This window comes from Cyanistes caeruleus, chromosome 11 (genome assembly GCF_971803275.1).
Source record: "Cyanistes caeruleus chromosome 11, bCyaCae1.hap1.1, whole genome shotgun sequence".
NCBI classification, from domain to species: Eukaryota; Metazoa; Chordata; class Aves; order Passeriformes; family Paridae; genus Cyanistes; species Cyanistes caeruleus.
Window position 1 is genome coordinate 15,188,621 of NC_141711.1, and position 23,200 is coordinate 15,211,820.

Below are 23,200 nucleotides of genomic sequence, written 5' to 3' on the forward strand. Positions count from 1 at the left end.
TCTCTTCAACAAAAAGAGATGCAGCAATATTATGGCCTGCAGGAACTACAGAAGCAGATACCTTTTCCTTTTTGAGCTTCCAGTATCAGATGTAGCAGAAGAAATCATGCTGTCCCCATCCTCAATGTCATCTCTCCTAGCAAGCTCCTTCTTCTTTGCCTGAAAAAAAAACAAAATCCTGAAGCCAAACTCACTGCTGGACACTTCCAGAACAGAATTAAAGAGCAGTATAGTTCTTTCTAACTGACAGAACTTCTGAGAAACCAATTTGAAAACAATCCATTTCCGACTACAACACTTAGCTGGAACCCTTAATGAAATCTGAAAGGTTTTAGCCTTATTCAATTACATGCAAACTCTAAAAAAACCCTGCATCATCAATTTTTTCGCAATTTAATTAGGTTAGGGGTCACAGTAAGGAATAAAGTGACCAAAAGAAATCACAGAAGGCAGCAGGTGTGCTGAGGAAAAATCACTTCATGATGCTCTCCATTCCCATACTTCCCCCTAAGCAAGAAAATACTTCTGCAAATACATGTCTAGTTACAAATTATTTTGGAAAAATATCCATTAGGGAAATAAATTTGCATAAGAAGTTATAGCCTTTTGCTTGTTCTCCTTTACATACTTGCATAACCTGCTGCATTTTCAGCACTCTTTTATAGATGGCAGAATTGGGGACATTGTAGCGCTTGGCATTTTCAAACATCAAATTCAGATCAGCCTCCAACTGATCTAAAGTTTCATACTCGTGGTTCTTCAGCTTGGTTCTGCAAAAGAGAATTACCAGTCAGCTATTTCACTAGTTACACAGTGCAAAACATTTCTTTAATATCCTCATTTGCATGATAAACCAATAGTCAAAGAGCTCTAACTACAGCAATGGGATTTACTTTTTGATTCTCTAGTAACATCTTCCACTTGTAACTGTATCAGGGAAACACTTCTCCTCAAAGAATGGTTTCAGTAGTTTTGGAAGCTGTGGAGACTGAAGTCCTGTTTTCATGCTTGGGTGAGATGGTACAGGTAAGGCAGCAGCACAGCCTGCTGAGACTGCTGCAGTGCCCCTGAGCCCTGACCTCAGGCCAAGCCAGCTCTGCACAGTCCCAAACGCTGCCTTCCCTCCATCAATTCCACTCATCTTCAGTGAGAGCCAAAAGCACACAGCATCTCTTATGTTAAACCCTCCAATTTGTGCCTTCTCTTAAAAAAACACCTGGTTGTTGATTGGTGATACATGCAAAGTGCACTTCACATGAAAACAGTTACAAGAGGAGTAACAACAATGTCATTTTCCATATGCTAAGCACATGAATCAACATGAGTTAACGCTTAACTTAATGCTTTTTATTGCACAATGCTGAAACTTCTAGCCAACTTTTTTAAACCTTCTATTACTTCATTACACACAGCAGACAATAATATTAATCTGCAGCAACACAAGCCCCAAAGCCTGTCACAGCTGCCACACGGCTTCGTCACCCTCCTGCCTGGCACATTTGCCAGTCATACACTACCTTGAAACCCAGTCTGGTTTCTGCAGCACCTGGCTGAATGTGTCCCTGCTTGATGGAGCATTATCACTACCACAAAATAAATTTAATATAAAACCTTTCAGGCCCAAACTTGCTCCTACCACCATTTGCTTATCCACTACCCAACAATCAAGGTGCAGGCCATCTGAATTTACATTCACAGCCATGTTCATCAAAAGCCTGAAGTGAAAGTAAAAACCCAGACTTAGACTGAATAGCTTAGAAAGTGACAGCTTCCAGCCAGGGATGAGAGGAATGAAAAATGTACAGGTACAGAAGTGATCCTGTTCCAGCCTGCAAAGAACCTCCTCTCCTACCATTCTCTGTTCATGCTGTCAGAAAACAATAGGATGATTAATTAGGTAGGTTATTTACATAATTACTTTGAACAGATTTAATTACACTCAAATGCAGCAGAACTCAAGCCTCATGACTTCTCTGGATTTAGAGTATAAAGTGCAGCTTCACAATAAACTTTTAACAAGCCATCTCACCAATCTTGGGAAGAAAGGATTTTATAAACATGAGTTTATTTCACAAAATGAGGCTGAAACGAACCAAACCCATGGCTCTACAGAAAGCCACTGCTTGCATAACACAAATTATATACTAGAAACTAAGATAAATTTCTGTGAAAATTATTGACAGGGATATAACTGTACCTGAAAGCATAAGTAAAAACTAGAAAGAATTTCCTTTTAAACAAAATTACCTTTGGAAAATGAGGAAAAAAAAAAAAGTCTAAAAGGAAGGCTACAGTTTCATAAGACCACTAAGCCTAAAACAACACATTTAGTTTGGTTGAAAACAGAATATTAATTAAAAGAATACTGTAACTTGGCACTCAACTCCCTAAAATGTCTACTGCAAACTCATCAGTCCTTCCAGGTGGACTATCTGCAAGGACTGAAGGTGAGACATACGCTTTCCATAGAACAAAAAAAATCCATTTATTAGACAAACATTTAGTCTAAAATTGTCCTACTGAAAATATTCAAACACCAGGATAAGACCAGTTTTTCAACTTATTTTCTTTTATTCGTAAATTGTGAAGTGCTAGTCCTGCCTCTTCAGGGAAAAACAACTCACTAACAGAGAATGAGTGAGAGTAAGAGATGCATTTGACAAATGTCCTATTGAAGATGAGAATCTTCTTATAAAGTACATTGGAAACCTTCTTTACTTGAACCTGTGATTTTATAAAGGTCTTACATACAACACACAATGAAAGTACTTGCTAAGGTAGGAAAACTGCTTACATGAACAGAAGAGTTCAAAAATAAGCAATATTCACCAAATAATAAGTTGTATTAAGCTACAAAAGGAATGAAAGAACTCCTAAATCTCAGATAAAGTGAAAATTTACAATGTATTCAAAACATTAGACACCTCATTTTCTCTTCCCAATTGACTCATTCATAAATCAAGGAAACAAAAACACAGAAATTCTCCATAAACCCTTCAAACTTTTCCCCAGGCACCAGTCTCTAATACTTCAAAACTACTTCCGCTCTTTGATTTGCCGTATTGCTAAAACTGCTTAAGTTATATGACAAAATATGCTTGACCAGGTGATGACATTTACTACAAGCTCCACTCAAACCATTAATAACTAATCCAAAACCACCAAGAGCCACCACAAAATTCAAGAGCACCTCAACAAATCACATAAATGCAACATTTAGATTCTTGCGTCACAGAGCATTGTCCAAAAAGGGTCACACTTGTAAGAAAAATTCATTTGAATTCACCAAAAAGCAGCTATCACACAACCCCAAGTATGTTTTACACCAGATTCCTGCACATTTTTAAACCTCAGCTGCAATGCCAGGAGCACAAGACACCAGGGTGTGTCATGAAAATACCAATTTCAGTGCCTGTACTCCCACAGGTGTTTCAGAGAGAGATGCTGCCAGGGAATTCCCTGGCACACCTTCCTCCTCTGGTATAAAAAAGCCTGACCCACTTGCCTTGGGGATCATACTTCTCAACACTGTAAAATTTTATAAGGAACAGTGTTCTTGTAAGCCTGCCAGGATCTAGCACTTATGCACTTGGTAACTGAACATTCTCCTGCATCATTTCCTGACTGTTCCTGCGGTTATTTGTAATTAACAGAATTAATGCTCTTCCCCAGCAATATCAACTTTGCATTAGGCACTTTTATCACATGTCAGTCATAGCCTTGACAGCATCATGCATTTCTTTTTAAATAGGATTTTCTTGTTCTCCAGCTCTAAGCTTTTCCCCCTTTGAGGCAGGGAATTCTCATCAATGTGCTGAACATCTGGTGGGAGGGAATGAAGGGGCAGCCAGGGTGATCTCAGCTGTGCCCACTGACAGAGCAAGAAGTGAGAGGAGCAAATGGAAATAGGAAATTTCAGCTGAACACAAATTTTTTTTACTGTGAGGGTGGTCAAACACTGGCACTGGTTGCCCTGGGAGGATGTGGAATCTCCATCTGTGGAGATCACCTAAACCTGACTGGACACAGTCCTGGACACAAGGCTTGGGTGACCCTGCCATAGCCAGGGCTTGGGCAGGATGGTTTTCCTTCCAGCCTCAGCTGTTCTGTGATTCTGTGAACAGCAAGCCAGGAGAAAATTAGGAGACAACTAAAAGCCATCAGCATGATTACCTCCCACACCCTGGAAAAGCTCAGGATCAGCACTCAGCTCAAATGACTGAGGCTCATAATGTTCTAAGTGACTGAGAGGCTGGGACAGGTAAAATCTCATTAAACCAAAACACACTCACACACTCCCTCTGGAAATCATATATTATTTTAAAGACTCTTCCTGCATTTAACACACACAAGCCCCCCTGAAATACATGACTAGCTGTAAAATTTGCAACAGCCACACATTTCACAGTTCACTCCGGCAGGACAGCTGAGGCAGCCAGATGCCAGAGCCAAACAGACATGAAACAGATATGGCAGGCTTCCCTCCACCTCCTTCAGCTTTTCACTGGGATACCAAACTTTTCTGTTCCCATCTGGGAAGAGAAGATATGCTCTATTTATGTACATCTCAAAAAAATCCCCAAACACCAAAAAAACCACCACCACAAGAAAAGAAGGAAAAAATCCCCACAGAAAACCAAACACCCAAAATCCCAGACAATCTTCACCCCTAATAAGTGGCAGTTTTGAATACCTAAAGACATATTAGCAATATCAGCAAAGTCATGATGCTTCAATTTTCCCTAAAGCAATCAATTAAGTGTACATATACATGACTTCAAGGCTTTTCAGGTATAGTAAGAAGTGAAGATTATATGGTCATTTAAAAGGCAGCTGAATTTCAGAATTTGCACAAAGGTAGACTTCTACAAACATTGTACTTTAATTTGTGAGCCTCAAACAATACTTCTGAAAAGCCTGGCTGTTCCTTTTTATATTTTCTAAGCCCCCAGGCAGTAAGTCAAGTTACTTTTTTCTACAGTTCTTCATATACTTGTATGGAATTTCTGTGCTGCTCACACAGCCAGATGCAACCTGCCTACGCTGTAAGGAAAGCAGAAATGCAGCTGCCTCTCTGTGGCAAGTTATTTGTTCTATAACTGATATCAAGGGTATTTTTAATGGAAAATCTCTCCCAAACAAATCTGTTTATACATAATTTGAGCCAATACTTTTAGGTACATTCAGGCACAAACTGTCAATGATTCTTCGCAATTTCACTGTTTTTTTTCATCTGAGTACATTTTGTGCTTTGTTCAAGGAAAGACAGTTTCTTTGCCACTATTATAGCTGTACTAAGACATAAGATAAATTGCTTTAAGGCCACTGATGGAAAGATAACCAGTGTGTCAGCTTTTTTCCCCCAGCACATGCAAAACACCCACTGACAAGACAAAAAAACTAAAAAGCACCTTTGTTAGTTTCTGATTTAACAAAGACACTGCTCATTCAACAACTCCATCAAGCCTGACAGATTGTATTATGGTATAACTAAAATGTACAGACCTGTGCATCAGATGGATTACAAAGGGATGAGCAGTGGGAAGGTCCAGTGCTCCCTCACTGAAGCTGAAGGACTGGTACTCCCAGGGTGTGGCTCAGGCAGGGCCTGAAGCCCCAGTGGCCACTGGGCAGGAGGCCTGCACAGCACCATTAAAGCCTATTAATGCTCCCAGCACCCTGCTCACACCCATCATATACTGGTTTATCTTGAGCCACTAAAGAAAGGCACTGCTCACTTCACTCAGGTCTTTAATCTGACAACTGCACTCTGGCAGCTCACGGGCCTTTCATGGCTCACAAGTTTTAAGTGGTGAACTGCTGGCTTCAGTCCAGACCAGCTACATCATCATGAAAATAATTATTCTCCGTAGTTACACGGTGACCTAGACAGGAGGACTGTAATTGCAACCATCTTCCTACAATTCACACTGCAGACCATTAACTTAAAAAACATGGCAGTAAGAAGCAATCAAGCCATCACCGTCAGGGAAAAAGAAAAATGGGGAGATCTGCAAAAACTTTCATCTCTCCTGCACACCTAGCCTTCAGAATTATTCACATGGCAATTTGCAGACACATTACAAATGTAATTCAATGAAAAATAAACCAAACAGTAGCCATGTATCACAGATGATCTAAAGACTGAGGCAGACTGAGCTGAAGTGAGCAGCAGTCAGATGTAGAGGAGAGACGGTGCAAACACTGCATTAGGTACCAACTTGACCATAAGAGAAGATTCTGGGAATAAATAAACCCTTGAATAGTTTCACACCAGATGTAGCTTGCATTCTGTTTTCTTACCTGATCTGCTGCAATGAAATGGGAGTTTTAATCTGCTGATAATAATCAGGATACTTTTTCTTGGAGGGCAAGTGGAAAAAGGGTTCAGAGATGAGCTGGCCCTGGTTATTACGGCAACTTCTAACAGTGTCATAAAGCTGGTAAAGAGGATTAGAGGTGTCCATGAAGGAGGTAATGCTCTCAGCTTCAGACTCCCCCTCTTCATAACGAGCAGCAGCTGCACAGAGAGAAAAGAGAAACAGGAAACTCAGCAGGACAACTCAGAGTGGGCTTTTTGGTGGATAAAGGTCTAAAGCAGAAGAAAAGGCAACCCCTCTCTGGCAGTCAGATTCACACCTTAGAAAATGACAACACATATCTAATGAGCCTCAAGCTGCCAAGAAAAAAAAAAAAAGCCCTTTACTGCAATCCTTTAGGCAATATTAATCACAGCTCAATACAAAATTGTGAAGCTTAGCAGAAAAATTGACACTAAAGCCAGATGATGTCCCTATAATATATACAGCAAATGAAGAAGAAAGAAATGTTTTACAGTGATTATGTAACAAGCCTGAAAAATTTATAGTAAATATTTAAAAATTTCATAGCAAACTTTTCTGGTTATCTTCTTTCTGGATTAGGATGAATGAAAGAAAAGCTATGAAGAGCTAACACTTACTGCAAATAAACTTAGGAGAAACATTACATGAACAACAGAAATATAACCGGAATGAGAAAACACTGGTACTAGAAACACAGGATGGGAAGCAATAAATGACCAATCCTTCTACACTTCTAAGTACCACAAACAGTGCAATTTGTACCTTGCAGACAGATATAACATAAAATCAACACGGATTTGCACATGCTAGAGTTAAACTATTCACCCCTTTTCCCCTCTGAGTCTGAAGGACAGCCTGGCACATGACACACTGAATAACTCAGCTACACAAAACACAGTTCTCTAATGCCAGGTTTCCAGCTGCATTTCCATTATTGCTCAGAGGAGGCTGGCACAGCTTCAAGCTCTGTATCCACGTTCAGTAAAGTCATACAGAAATGGTGACAGAGCCAGGGGACGCTCAGACTGTAACAACACAGTGCTGCCATTGCTCCTCTACAACCTGACACCAGATCTATGCCAGTGTGTGGGACCCACCTGGGTCAGAGGCAAAGCTAAAACACAACCAGGCATCAGCAGATGTGCAAATATGCAATGAAGATGTTCATTACTGATTTGGGGAGACATAAAATTATCCTAATAATGCCAATCAGCATCACTAATGACCCAGCATCTGCTCCACCACAGCCAGCAAAGTAGGAGCTGGACAGAATGCCTCAGGTAGAAACAAACCACTGGTACTATCAGTGAAATCAGGTAAAGTTTCAAAAATATCTTATGCTTTACTTTACTCTAACAGTTTGGTCAGTTTACTCAAATTGTTCAGTTCTGAGTGCTCCACCAAAAAGTAAGAAACAAACAGAAAAAGCAGAATAACTTGTTTCTATGAAAGAGAAAACATAAAAGGACTAGTCAAGGATTTGCTGTTCTCTGCTATGTGTGAGGCAGCAACAAAACAGTTCAATACCCTAAATAAGAAATGTACTTTCTTTGTGCTGAAAGTAGAATACAAGGCATTCCCTAAAAAGGAATCTAGATAAATTAGATACTAATTGGTAATTTAAACTAAAAACTGGTGATTTAATTTCAAAATGTACCAAAATGCAAGTATTTATGTATTATTAAGTATTATTATGTATTATTAAGTTTTACTGTATTTTATATTTACATAATATACAGCTATAAACATTTTTTTATAACAGCATATTCTTTAAAAGTGATGTGCAAGCATCATATATTCTTACATATCTAGAAAATTATACTGATCTCCTAGTATGAAACCTGCTATATTAAGAGGCAAAGAAGAATATTATTGAGACTAGAAGACAGAAAAATTCTTATTTTTGCAATAATATTAGTTTTACTCTTATAGAGCAAACAATCTGATGCAAGACTGTACATTCTTGTAGGTGCAGTAGCACCAGGTCCCATATCCCCAGAGAGCACTGGCAGAGGAGAGGGACAGGCAGTTATTGCCCTTTTCTGCTGCTGTTACCAAAAGTACAGTTTGCAGATACCACAAAAAAACCCACTGTCTCCTTTGTGGTCCTAAAGCACCCAAACAACAATGAATGCTCAATGTCCAACTGAAGATGGTTGCCAGTAAAACCAAAAGCAGCATCCAGTCTTAAACCGTGTCTAAATGATACAGTAAAAACAAAACACCCTTGTTTACAAAATTAAATACATGCAAGTAATACCTAATGATCACCTATGCCTGTCTCTATAGATTTATAATGAGAAGCAAGGGAGCTGCTGAAGCTGCTCACATCCTTTTGCACCAGAGCTGGAAATGTTCTACAAGCTCCATCACACCAAAACACCATCTGCAGCTGTCAGGATAAACTCTCAGTTGGAAACTGATATTGTTCATTGCTTAGGCAACAGCAACAACCAAAGAAGCTCATACAGATTCAGTTCTCTGTTTCAAGAAGGAGAGAGTTCTATTAATGTTCAGTCATGCAGCCCTGTTCTCATTTATTTTAACAAGTGTTAGAGGAATGAAAAAAAAGAGCAGAGCAATTAATAAAAATATCACTTGGTTTAGAGAAAAATCCTTGTCACCCAAAGACTGAGAGCATCGGGCTGTCCAAGTAGTACACTGGAAGGACAGAAAATCTTAGGGGGTGACAGGTCTCCCAAAAAAAAAATAACATTGCCTCTTAGATGAATGCAATAAAGATAGGAGAGCTTCAAGGCAAAGGTCTCACACACAGGGAGAGATCCCATGAAAATTAGTCATGTCCATAGCAAAGGAGGCACCTGAAAGCGGTTCGTTAAGAGGCAAGAGTTTAAATCACTAAAACACAAAAAGCCACATGCTTTTATAGCATTGCAATTTGGAAAAAATAACAGTTAAGAAATAAGCAAAACCCAACTAATAAACACTCCCCACACCTCCCAGAAAATAGCTGCTCTGAAGCAATAACCAAACTCTGAGCTAACTAGAAAACAAAATGCTTTTGCTTACAAAGCAAGAGCTAAAATCCAGAAGATTCTACATACCCATCTACTAGAAAACTGAGGGAAGCACAGTCCAATTACCAGGTAAGAAATAAATGTTCCAATAATACATACAGAACAGATGCATCTCTCAACATCAATGAAGAAATAATGTAAACAAAAAAATTAAATGAAGAAACAATTTCAGCACTACCAATCTCTTGCGCTGCATGGAGCACCCAATGTCTTCTCCAGTATCTCCTCTGCTGTTCCATTTTAGAAGGAATACAACCAAGCAACAGCTCTCTAAAGCTTGGGTAAGTATACTTGGAAACACACAGAAAATTCAAAGTATGCCAACAAGTTTGGCCTACCCTATCTCACTAGCTGTAAGATTCAAAGGAATTAGACACTGAGTGCAAAATTTTTTAAAATAAATGTATCTGAGTTTATCAGGAGCTCTAAATATTTGCTCATTGTGAATATTTTAATGAAAGGAATTAGAGAAACTGCATTTCAGTTCCTACCAGCCAAAGCTGCATCCTCATCGCTTTCTGATCCATATTGCAATGCCATGGTTATTGCTGATAAACGATCCCCTTGGGCTGATCTTTTGTTACTATGAAAGAGAAAAAGTAATGAAATTTTAAAAATTAAAAAAAAAAAAAAAAAGAAAAAAAAGGAGAGGGTTATGACATTAACCATTAACAGTCACCCAGAGTGTGTGAGCAAATAAGTGAGGCTCATGACTCCATAAAGCAGGAACACAGATGGGACTAAAGGCTGAAGCCTTTAATAGGAGAAATTCTTACCAAGCCATGAGTCTGCCTCTATTTTATGAGCTGGTCCATCCAACAGAGTCAGAAAACTGAGCTCAGCCTACTACCCTCTCTCATATTTTGTACACCTGAATATTTGATTAATTGCAAGAGAAAGGAAATCATAAGAAGTCTCTCCCAATTAATACCTTTGTCATTTGATCCTGCTTTATTGGGATTTGTCTACAGGAAGGAATTCAACACACTAAAAGCTGTATATTCTATCTCCTCCCATTCCCTCACCCCCACCTTTGGCATTTTTAGCACCCACAATGCCTGCACATGAAGCAGCCTCCTATGCTTCTTAGGTGGAGTAAACTGGCATCCACACTGGCTATGGTCTCACCAAGACTTCTTCAGCATCCCTCTCTTTCATCCCAAACCTGGGACACAGTATTTCATACCATACTATATGAGCTATGCCTGACATTCTCTGCCTTTTTATAAGATCAGCTCTTCAGGCACCTCCAGAAATGGGCTCAGCCTTGTCCTACAGGAGCCAAGTGAACACTGGGAAAAAACAGATGGGCTGAGTGCATGCCTGGGCTCTACATTTTCCTATCCTTTCCTTTCCTGCATTTTGATACAAATGCACAGATATAATTTCCTTAGTCTGTGCGCTATCCCTCTAAAACATCCATTGAATTCTTTTAGTCCATGGCTTTGGGCTCCATCTGTCCCTGCAGTCCTCCAAGGCAGCAGTGCTGGTGTGTGGTGCTGGGCTGTTGCCTGAAGAAGCTGCTTCTTGTTCTGTCCTTGCTGTGTTTTGCCAAACTCTTTTCACCAAAAAACTTTCATTCACCCGGGTCATTTTTATCGCAAGACCAGGGTGTGCAAGTCCACACCTGCATCATGTGCACATCCATTTGTAGCACCTCTTCCCTGATGGCCTGAGGTGCCACGGGCCCCTGGAGCTGTAATTCACATTCCCACTGCCAGTACAGATCCACTTGAGCCACTCCAGCCTCAGCATCCTGACCCAGCCCTGGCTGCTCTGCTGCTGTTCAGTGGCCCAGCTCTTGGGTCCACGAGCACCTACACGATGCATTTTCACAACCAGGTTCTCCACCTGAGCAGCACCATCCAGCCACAGCTGAGCAGCCCAGCTGGCTTTATCCCTGTGCCACCAGTGTCAGCTGCTATGGCCACCATCCATCAGCCGGTATGAAGGACTGCACACACTTCTCACTCAGCAATAACTACAGTATCAGTGTGTTATCAGCATTAATCTCATCCTAATCCAAAGCCCAGCACCACAGCAGGTATGAGGGAGAAAATCAAACAAAATTTAGCATTTCAATATGATGAAGACCCCAGCTTTTCTTCCAAGGGCACAATTTACTTACCGATAATATTTGTTAGAAGAATTTCTCTCATCCCCAACACTGCCTTTACCCTGTGAGGAAGGACCTGTCAGCTTGGAAGCAGCCAAATTTGATGCAGTCCTTAAGGCAGGAGAGGCAAGCCAAGGAAAGGGGGAGGAAAAAAAACAGGCCCACCTTAAACCCATGAAAAGATGCAGCAAGAAAAAAGCTTTTTACAGAATCACTTTGATAGATCAGCCAAAAGGTTCAGAGACAGACATTTGCAAGCCTAAAGGTAAGTAATACTGAGATCCTTCCAGTGCTCCAGCATTTATGTGGATTTTGTTTATAAAGTCAGAGGAAAGTAATGTTTAGCTCGAGCATTGATACACAGCTCAGTCTAAACAGCAGTGAAAGCAGCCAACAAAATGTTCTTTATTATCCAGATAAAGCCAAGCATACAGGTCCAGTCATGTTTTATCAATGCTTGAAGTCACTGTCAAGTTGGTTGACAGTGCATGGTATCAAGCAATTCAATTTTGCCACTTCAAGGGAGGACAGTTAAATGCACAAAGAGCAGTTTAGTATGGCAAAGGAGACAATGAGCTCTGCAATAAAAAACACCATTTTTGACACAGAGGCAACATATAAAGCTTAGGTTAGTAGCATTGTGGTGATTTGAGTTTGAGCCTTTAATGACAAACAACAACAGATGTAAATTCAGAAGAAAAATATAGAAAATGCACTTGAAGTGAACTTATGAGGGAATTTTACCCAAATCAGCAATAGGTAAAGCAGAACTTCCCTCTAAGACAATTAAACATTTAGGAATTTAAATAAAAATGATTCTGTGAAGCAGAGGCTTGAGAAAGAAATAGAAAAAAAGAATAATGGTTCAATAGAAAAAGCAACCCGTGAAATACACAATAGCAGGTGAAAGCTTTGGTTTTCATGACATTTCTCTTATCCCAGGTTTTTTTGCATTAAGCCTGATATTATTGTAGCCTGCTTCAGGCATTATTTTTTCCCCCAAGTCAGAGAAACAAAGAAGGGACCTGTCAATGATTCTGACAGATTACTTCAGGACTTGAAGGTCTGTTGAGAACACAATACACAAGAACATCTAGAATAAGGCAGCTGAGAAGTAGAAATGGGTTGGCAGTGCAAGAGAGGAATTCAGCTAACAAATATCAGTGTGATTTATCTGTCATCCCTTCTTACACATCAGCTTTATTTTAAAGAAAAACCTTTGAGCCTCAGAAATAAATATGACACACACCCTGACATCCTGAGCCTCATCAATGGCCAACACAGCAAGAAAAATAAAATACAAACACAATTTAAATAGAAAACCTCTATGCCTCTGTGTAATTCTAGTTACTGCAAAGCAAACAAATGCATATTCAGTGTCTGTAGAATCAAAGTCTTCTGCACATACTTTAAAGAAGGAAAATTATTCACCTATGTGTCAGGAATTACTCCTTAGAGAGTATTTCTGCTTTTTATTTTTATATGCTTCAACAATGATTCACCCAGCCATGGGATGGATGCTGATACTGAACAAACCAACCAGAAAAACTACTTCTCAAAACACCAAGTAGTAAAAATCAATCAGGAGACTTCCACTTCTTTCACACAATACTCCTAGGCCACACTTTTAATACTGACACCATATACACAGAAAAAATTAAACTACCTTTCAGTTAAGTAAGGCAGTGACAGTGTTTCCAGTTGTAGCATACAAACCTTTGCAGGAAATTACATCAGTGGCATTCCCAACACCAAACACCAGTAAACAGCCCTAATATATAAAGAGATTCCACCTTAGAAGAGTTTCCCAACTCCTTGCACGGCTTTCAGGACATTGCTTAATTTTTTGGGGGGACAAATTACTTAGCTCACTTTGGCAAATAATATCTAAACTTACTTTTGAGTGTTACTCATAAGTAAAGTGTACATATGAGAACTAACTTAATTGCATTTCAGTTAAGAAACATTTATAATGACTGCATCACTTCTCTGTACACTGTGAATTTTCACAGGAAGAAAATGCTGTTTCCTAAGTAAAATTGTCCCATGAAACAAATAGAGCTATCAACTCTCATCAAGTGTTTTTATACCTGCATATTCAGGATCAAATCTCAGCTTCACTGATTAATGAATCCAGATCTGCAGGTTCCTGTGCCCCTTCTCATAGCTAAAACTGCTTTTCAGTCTCGAGTGGACTTCCCTCTACGTATCTTTTGCCCAAGGTTCTATTCCTGTGTTTCTGTCCCCATCTAACTGTGAGCCCTTTGATTTCAGTTCCTAACAAAGTCCAAGAATATCGAGCACTTTTCAATAAAACAAAGCACTTTTTTCCTCACTACTCATTTTCTGTTATTAACTTATAAACACGTGATGGAAGTTGGCCAGAACTTATTAAAGCACTTACACTATTTTTCACAATCAAGTACATCACAAAAATATTTCACACAGAAGAATTTCAATGAAGAAAGCTTTCTTTCAAAAACTACTTTAACCAATGTACAACATCTAAAACAACACTAATCTAAGTCTTCAAGCCATCATTTCCCACTATACTCTCCACAGCACAATTAAGGGAATGTCAATAGAGGTTTTTATGTGAGATTATAGAAAGAACTCTATTTGCAGTACCTGATTCGGAGACTTGACTTGGCCAACTCACTGTGTTCAATCTCAGCTTTTTTCATATTAAATATCTTTTTAATCGCATTTGCATCCTGTCAATTGAAAGATTTTTTTTTTGTTTAATGTTGAAAGTGAATAATATTGTAATCAGATATATCCAGCTATCTAAAACAGAAATTAAGGTGTTTTTACATTTTGACATAAAACAATTTTGCATGAGAAATGAAGCATGGAACAAAGTCTGCCTGAAATACTCCCACACAGTATTTTTACAGTGGCCTGAAAAAACTGAATAGAAGACCTGAGCAGCTTCAAGCTCATTTTTTTTCATTTTTGTACCCCAATTCTACTAAAAGCAATATAAAAAAAAAACCCACTAAAAGCTATTAAAAAAAATGCAGAGTCTTGAGAGCTTTATGCTCAAGACTTATTCAAGGATCAACCAGTACAGAAAGTAGTCAAGAAAATCTGAACTCAAATCACACTATGAACAGCTGAAACTAACCTTGAATACTTGGGATCCAGGCTCATTGTAGGTTTTGGCATTCTTTGCCAGAAGATCTATGTCCTTGGCCATGGCATGAATGCTTTTATAAGTTCCATTCTATACAACAAGAAGCAGAACTGGTTAAAGTGGCAACCTTCAGACAGCATGAGAGCTAAGCCAATAGTGAAAAGCAAAGGAATTCATATTCAATAAAGGGAATGTTCATAGAAGAACAACTTATTTGTAAAGACAACAGATAAGTCTCTGGAAAAAGTAATCAGACAAAGACAGTAACATACTGCTAAGTCTTTATAAAGCTCGTGAATACTAAGATTGAAAAAAAAACACTTAACAGATCATACAGCCTTCATTTTGAAGAGTTCTGACAAAATGCTGTCTTAACTTTATTCTCTAGTTCAATTAGTCTATGTCCCATCCCTCCCTACTATACAAAATGCTAGAATTACAGAACGGTATTTGAAATTACTGGAGAAGTAAGATGAAAAATGCATCAGTACAAAACATCTATTTATAGCACTAGAACAGAAGTAGGTGATGATAATGCACAACCAAGCCTCAGTACTCCAATGTTTTACATGAGCAGCACTTGTCATGGAACTGCTTTAAGCCATTAAACATCAAGGAACCTGAGATATTCTGGCTCAAAGCCAGCACTCCACAGCTCACAATGCTTGATCTTCCACACAGCTACTTCTGCAGCACTAACCCAGCACAGAACATTGAATCACCACAGTGTGCAGGTTTTTTAATAGCAAGGGAAAACACACTGCCTGTCCTGCCACCACAAATCCTGACTTCTAACAATTCTGGAATGCTTAGTGTTAAAAAAGGCTGTACCCTGACACATTAATGTGTTCATACCTGTATCCTTTGGGCAATAGTTTTAAGATCTATGGGTTCCTTTATTATTGCATAATAATCTGGATATTGCTGGAAAACAGAAATAATTTATGTATTACTATAAACAGTCACAAAGCTTTTGTTCTAACAGCTCACAGAATGAGCCTTAGATGAACTGAAGATACGAACAGTGTAAGCCTCAAAATATGAGATATTTTATCTCTTATTTATGTATCATATGTAAAAGTATGGCACTAGGCTCCAACTTGGACAAGCCAGTTCATAAGGCAGATAAATTATAATTCATCAATGAACTGACACAAGGGACCAGTTTTGATTGAAAATCAAATCCATGGTGATGGTTTTCAAAATATTTATTCTGCTGGTTAAAATTTTCACCACAAAACCCGAACACCACTGTTCTGAAACAGAGCACTAAAAACAGGTGGAGTTTTTTGCACCCTGAACATGGCCATCACAGCCTGTAACAGCAGTTACAGAAATGTCCAGGCTCCCAACTTAGAACACAACCTACATAGTTCAAATACTCACCACTTTAGAAGGAAGTTTCTGAAACAGTTCACTTATGAGGCGTCCTGAGGGGTTTGTGGCAACAGCTACAGCTTCAAGAAGCTGTTCCAGAATTTCCTTCAGGTAACCTGGAGATGACTAATGTAGGAAACAAAAATCATGAGAAGTTTTAATAGCAGCCAGAGTGGAGTGCTTCAAGTTGTGCTGAAATACAGGAATTTACACTTCAAAGGCAGAAAAAACCAGCTACAAAATACGGATGCAACTTCTGAAGACAACATTGTTTATGTAGATAAAGGTACACTAGAAAACTCTGACTTCAGCTTTTCACTGCAGACTGTCAGACACACATTCCAGTTACTGAAAATGTGCATCCCAACATCACAAAAACCAGGCTAGCCCAAATTTCCTCTTGTAGCACTCCAGGAACAGCTGCACTGACTGAATGGGGCACTTGCTGATAACTGATGTCATCAGACATGAATCTTGCTTGCAACAAACCTCCATGTTGGCATAAATTCAAGCACACTCCGTATTATTCCAACTAAACCATAACCATGCTTTACCCATACCAGAAACCCTCACAGCTTTTTATTGCTAGGCAAAAGTGAAACACCCATACAATGCAGTGAAGTGATTAACCAATAAACTTGCATAAGAAATACCCTTTAGGGCATAATTTAACAATGAAAATATTACTCAATGATTTTTCACCCTCTCAGTCAGCTGACATCCACAGGTGCAGCCTCCCCCTTCTGCAGCTGTCATGCCCACACTTACTAATTCAGAATTTGCTTGATTGTCATGTCCTTCGTCATCATCATCATCCTCCTCAGCATCACCTTTCTGAACAAATTCATTTTTTGTGCGCAAATACAGCTCCCACAGTTTGCAGGCAGCTTTGTATTCAGGAGAATCTGGCTGCAAAAACAAATCAAACACTCCAGTCAAAATTCAGGGCATTCTCATGTGGGGGAAATTTCTAAGTTATTAGCTGAAAGGTATTAAATACATTAAATAAGTAATAGAAAATTTGGGAAATTCCTGCTTCACTTGTTCTTTGACAGAGGAGTTAAGAATCACAATAAGCATTAGAAAATATAACCTGTATCACTCAAAAGCATCCAAGTCTTTCAGAAAACTTAGCAATAAAATTAACTGGGTTGAGGCTTGGACAAGCCAATTAGATGAATCTGGAGAAATCACTGGGTTTTGTTGAAGTACAACACCAGCATTTAAAACAGACTAAATTTCAGTATGCCAGAAATTCTATTTAAGCCAATACTGATGTCATTGTGTGGCACTTGAAAATTAACTTCTACAGAAGAATACCAATAAATATATTTGAAGGCATTGCAATGGTTTGCATTCAGCATTAACTGGGAAATGCCAAAGAACCTGACGACACACTATCACCTGGGGACACTTCTAGATACATCTTTTAGAAGAGGTAGAAACATTAGTTAGAAAATTAACTTTTAAAAATACAGAGCTGGTCGTGGCAGACAAGCACATGCCTATTAAGACTACCCAGAACAAAGACAGCTTTTTCACCCATGTATTTTTCCTTCCCTTTCCTCTGTCATTTCAGCTCTATTTCAGGTACTCCTGCAGATAATGTCACCTTATTGCTGCTGATTGCACTCTTCTTACTTCACTCTCTCAACCTCTGACAGCTTGTAATACAAATGAGAAACCATCATGAGAACTGTTCTTAATCTTGCCTTATTAGGCTTAAATATTTTCAGCACATTAGACCAGGTGCTGCTTATGAAGAGCAGATTTTTTAAGGATATTTTGCTCCACAAATCTACTTCATTCTGTATAAATGCAAGACGCTCAGGAGTGAGAGACTTGACCAAAAATACAAAAAAACCCAAAGGCTGCTGTTCTGCTGGAGCACTGCCAATGAAACACCTGCTGGAATAAAGACCTTGACAATCAATCACTGTCCCTGGCTTGTCCATGCCATGGAGCTGGTTGGGGAGAGGCAAAAGGTGAAAAGAAGAGGGTTAAGTTTGTGTGCCACACCTCCAGCTCACAGTTCCACAATTCTCTGGAAATGCCAACATGCATTCATCCTGGAATAATGGATACCTATTTTTAGTCTAATGCAAAATCTCTATGACACAGTTAAATTTTGAGCCCACAATTCTACAGGCAAAAGCAGCACATATTCTGTAAAACCCCAATCATTCTTTCCTGCCATCAAGTCCTTCTCCCTCATGTAAAATCCATTAATGTTGGGGTTTTCACGCTGAGTGCCTTGCAAAGCTCCAGGAGTACAGAATGAATTTGGAAATTTTTGTACTTTTCCTCCTGGAAGCAGAATGTGCAAATGCATTAACCCATAAATCTGATTGTTTCCAAGAAGCTACTACACACAAGTAAAACAAACACTGCCTTTCTGGATGTCACCAGGCTACCCCAGAAAGCACTCATTTTGATCATCTCCAAAGTCAAAGATATGTGAAAGGCAATATTAGCAGGTTTAGATTTGCTGTATCATCTCATTCATCACATACAATTTCATCGGTTTATGGATTTAACATAGCCTTTCCAGTTTTTTCCCCACTTCCTTATGAAAACTGCAATAACACCCATTAATATCTGTAATAAAATACACACACAGTTTGGAGGAATTGCCATGGGGGTTGTCTTGATGATATTACATTCACATCTATCATTACTGACCATGACAGTCAATGTGCCTTATTTTTCATTTTATTAAGTGGCAAATGGAAGAGAAAGATTCAACACTCCCACTATAAGGCTGCTGTTAGCATAAACATTTCCTTCTGGGAGGAAAAAAAAAATAAATCTTTCTCCATTTCAAAGGGTTACACAGAGGATATTGTAAAATGAGAAGGCTTTGACAGAGGAATATTTTTCTCAGTTTATATCTCCATTTTTGCTTTTGATCTCTTCTGGAAAACTACATGAAGATCATCCCCACATTATTTTACAATTTTCCACAGAAAAAATTGCTATAGTAGGACATCTTAGAAATATACGGTCAACATTATGGAAATATATGCAAATAACTGCAATGTGTGCTGTTCTCTTACCAATAATACTTCAGGCTAAACTGAAGAGGTTTTGGCCTAACCAAGGCAAAATCTGAGCATCTCTACTCCTTTTACAATGGATTTGAGCCTTTACATGTTGTTTTCTCACCTTATAGTAAGCCTTTGCATTGTTAAAGAGAAGCTGGAAATCAGCAGTCAGCACATTCACATCATCATATTCCTCCATCTTCAGTTTTTGCTGGATTTTCATTAAATCAATTGGCTGAGAAACCACTTCATAATAATCTGGCTGATTTCTGTTGCAATGACAAAAACAGGCATCATATTCCAAGCAGTAAAACACAAACCACAGCACTAAAACTGATGCATGTTTATGAGTAAATAAACCAAAGAAAGTTCCAATATAATTTTATTACTGCTAAAAGGACAGTGCTCTATCAGTCAGCTCACTTCATGCATGTTCTGTTACTGTCCTCAGTTTTCTGAGTTTAAGAAAAATATCAGCCTCTTACTTAGCTACTGCATTTTCAAGGGTCGCTTCTATTAACCTTCCCAAGCTGTGTCCTTAGGATTACATCCCACCACTAACACAGAAGATCTTACAATCAAAGGCATAGATGTTTTAGGCAGATGTCACAAGAAACATTTTAAATTAATTCAACGTATCCTTTATTTTTCCCTGAAAAAGAGCACCAATGTAAGGATGTCCCATTGAATAATTACATCAAACACTTGAATCAAACATTGATGTGAAACAACAACAAATGTAGCTTAGATTTTTCACAGATTTTTGCTGAAGTATTTATCAATTTCCACTTCTCTCTGATTAAAACTCAGGTTCAAGGTTTAACCAGACCTATGGCCTTACCTTCTCTTGGGTGCCCTGATGAAGAGCTCACAAAGGAGCCTGCCCTGCTCATCTTTGTAGTCTCTGATGGTGTTGTAGAGCTCATGGCAGACAGCAATCTGAAAGGCAAGAACAATGAAATAAGGAAAAGGGAGAGAATTTGAAGGAGGCAACAAACAAAAGCCTGTTTACAAAGGGAAAGACAAGCTGCCAATCCACAGCATGCCCCAAAGCAGAAGTCAGACACAACTGGACAATCTCATGCTTTAGCAGGATACCTGACAAGTGTGCCAGGTACTTCAGGATTTCCATTTATTTTTTGAACACAGGGAGCTTTATTTCAATGCTAATTCTAAGTAAAACACCCAAAATGTAAATTAATTCAGTGCAATTCTCTCCAAGTTACAGGCATCTACAATAACAACAGGGGTTCTTCTGCCCTGCAGTTAATTAACATTAGACTGCTCATGCAGAGGCATAGCAGAGGCATTGTACACTTCAGCAATCACTGCCTGTGCCATTCCCCACTCATCCCTCTGCATTTGCTATGCAGACACAGATCTCAACTTCTGCACGTTATGATTTCAGCTCATTCTCCAACATCCTTCCTTCTGTTAAAATCATCAGCAAAAAGAGAAAAGCAGCATAGCAAAGAATAAAGATGAAAGTGGTGAGCCAGGACCAAGCCAAAGCCAAAGCTGAAGGAGGTCCTAAACAAAGCTCAGCCAAGGCAAGAACAGATTCAGGAGCAGGATACATGTGCTAAATATGGTCATTAACTTTACAGTTCAGCATATTCCAGACAGGAACACAGTATCCCCAAGAAAAATGGTGCAATCAGTAAGAAGGTACTAACAGGATCTACAGTTGGGAGATTGGAAAGTCTTCTCCTCTTCCTGCTTGGGCCTGGTATATTGGTGGAGTGATGGGCATCATCGAAGTCTCCACCGCTGACGCTGCTGGAAGGAGAGGTAGCTCTTCGCCTCTTGGAACCCATGGAATCCAACTTCTTCTATAATGAACAGAAACATTCTTAAAGCCCTGGCATTGCATCCAAACCCTCTGCTGAGAGCTACCTACAGAGCTAGCAAAGCTTCTGATGATATATTTGCCAAATGCTACAGGCCAGTTAAGTCATTTCTGTAAACTCCAACTTTGTGGAAATTCCCCAGAGTGAAGGGAAATCAAAATGCTCTTACAGTTTTATAGTTACCAATGACAGCAAGGCCAGAAACCCTCAAGCTCACACTGATGGAGCTGAATTTAGCAGATCTTCACAGAATACATTCTTAAACTCTCCACATTTTCATACCCCATCCCATGCAAGACAACTAAACAAAAAACCACTATTTTTAACAAAAAAGCTGTACAGAGACACATGCTCAGTTCTGGTGTAAAAACACTTCATTCCATGTCAAACTAAAAAAAACCATGAAAAACAAACCAACGAATCAAAAAACCAACCAACCAAAACAAATTACAAATGAAAAGGGCCACAGAATACCTTGTGTTATGTTCAAGTGAAAAAATGTCAGGATCACCGTGGGACCTCCCACTCCCACTTTATGGGTGGGATGAATGGCTCAACCATGGAGAAGCAGAAAAAGCCCCCTCCTCTTTTGGCCATAGTTTTGCATTTACCGACACAAGCAGTGACAAATGAATAACCACCCTCCAACAACTATGGTAATTTATGGAACAAGTTGCTGGCTCTTTTCCAACTTCCAGTGACAGCCTCAGAAAAGTATCTTTATTTGTGGCTATCTCAAAGGCTGAGGACAGAACAGATGTGTCTATCCCAGCCTATCCCCATTTTCTAAATCCAGAAATTTCTTTTAGGAGGCACTCAGATGATTGACAAGGTGTGGCAGCACAACATAACCACACTAAAGCATTTTTGTTAGAGACAGAGATAACTTCAGGCACACACATGAGATGAATAAGGCAGGAATAATTAACAGTTAGGAAAAAGAAAAGCAAAAGGCCATGGCAGAGGGATGGAGATACAATCGATAATTTACCAGATTTACCAGAGTAGAACCAGCACCTCGAAAAGCCAATCTCCTCATAGTGTCTGATGGGCAAGCACAGATACTGCGAGAAGGGGACACTCTAAGAGTGGCAAACCAGTAATGGTGTTAGTACAGCCACAACTGGAAGACAAGAAAAAGGAAAGAGAGAGGGAAGGAAATTCAGAGTAGGTAGATAAAGAATAAAATCAAAGAATAAAGTGGATAATTACAGTGACAGAGAAAAAAAGCAAGAAACAGAAGGCAACTTTTTTTAGCCCAGCAGAAACTCTACCAAGTAATTTTGTACACAGAATGCTAGACACTTCTGTCATTGTCACAGTAAAAATACATTTCTCTAACGTTCCTGAATATGCATTACAGATTTCACAGCCACTTGCTAGAGAATGATTCATCAAGCAGAACAGAGTGTAAACAGAAGTGATACCTGACCTGAGAGTACAAACCAGAAAGCTGTAAAAGTTACAGAATGCGAAGCAGTACAGTGCTTATAACAACATAATCTTAAGGTCAACAAACAATAAACTCTAAGATGATGCACCTCCATCACTCTTCAGAGTCGGTTTTTATACTCAGATGTAAGCATTAGGTATGCAGCTATACACTAAAAATACACTGTTTCAATTTCTAAGCAGCCTCCAAGTCTGATTTTTTCCCCAGAAATTCCATGTGAAATATACAGAACAATTTTATGGCAAAATGTTTGCTTCTATGTAGTTCTTCCCACTCCTGCTTTCCTTCAATCAAACCCCAGAGAGATTCTTTTCCTGTTCAGCACTCTGGACGTTTCCATAACACGGACATGCAGAGAAGCTCTCTGGTTTATCAGCAGGCAATTCATTTTGGGAACTGACAACAGCCTCATGCTTTGGCACTGCTTCCAACTTTCATCTGAGGGCTACAGTCTGGAGAGACTCCACCAGACACGTGCTGGGAAACATGTTCCTTGGTTGTGGAAGAAAGGCAGGAGGGACCAGAATCAATAATTTTGCTTCAACCAGGAACCCAAGAGTACACTCAGTCCAGTCCTATCCTAAAATAAAGACTTGGGAACCTCCCAACCAGCACCTGCGTGCAAACTGCACATCAGCTGTTCCATGTCCACTGTCTGAGGCACAATGCTGTGGCTCTCAGCCACACTCTGACACTGCTGTGATCAAGATACCCTCACCACTCATACACAACCTCCAAAACACATTTTTCTCCTCTAATAACCAAGCAAAACACGTATCAGACTAGACAAAATCACAAACTCTCAGTGAGAGACCTGCTGATATAACACTCTCACTGAAGGT

The 23,200-nt window shown here is 39.3% G+C and overlaps 1 protein-coding gene across 25 annotated transcripts in view; it reads right to left on the minus strand.

Moving 5' to 3' along the window:
• Positions 1-23,200, minus strand: part of PBRM1 (polybromo 1) — a 56,220-nt gene that overhangs the window by 31,675 nt on the left and 1,345 nt on the right. For 7 of the 25 annotated variants that reach the window (XR_015274856.1, XM_086845566.1, XM_086845554.1 and 4 more), the window contains exons 1-14: positions 21,897-22,023; positions 20,732-20,887; positions 19,897-19,994; positions 19,177-19,324; positions 16,780-16,920; positions 16,021-16,137; positions 15,490-15,558; positions 14,626-14,724; positions 14,127-14,212; positions 11,511-11,609; positions 9,874-9,965; positions 6,304-6,520; positions 629-770; positions 62-159 (exon numbers count right to left, since the gene is read on the minus strand). Coding sequence is in view for 24 of the 25 variants with exons in the window: in XM_086845566.1 (XP_086701692.1) it covers positions 62-159; positions 629-770; positions 6,304-6,520; positions 9,874-9,965; positions 11,511-11,609; positions 14,127-14,212; positions 14,626-14,724; positions 15,490-15,558; positions 16,021-16,137; positions 16,780-16,920; positions 19,177-19,324; positions 19,897-19,994; positions 20,732-20,887; positions 21,897-21,944 (1,610 nt within the window). In the remaining variant the exon portion in view is untranslated. Of the gene's footprint in view, positions 1-61; positions 160-628; positions 771-6,303; positions 6,521-9,873; positions 9,966-11,510; positions 11,610-14,126; positions 14,213-14,625; positions 14,725-15,489; positions 15,559-16,020; positions 16,138-16,779; positions 16,921-19,176; positions 19,325-19,896; positions 19,995-20,731; positions 20,888-21,896; positions 22,024-23,200 lie in introns of those variants that run through there. The other 18 variants (XM_086845563.1, XM_023935510.2, XM_086845572.1 and 15 more) reach the window with 10 other exon arrangements.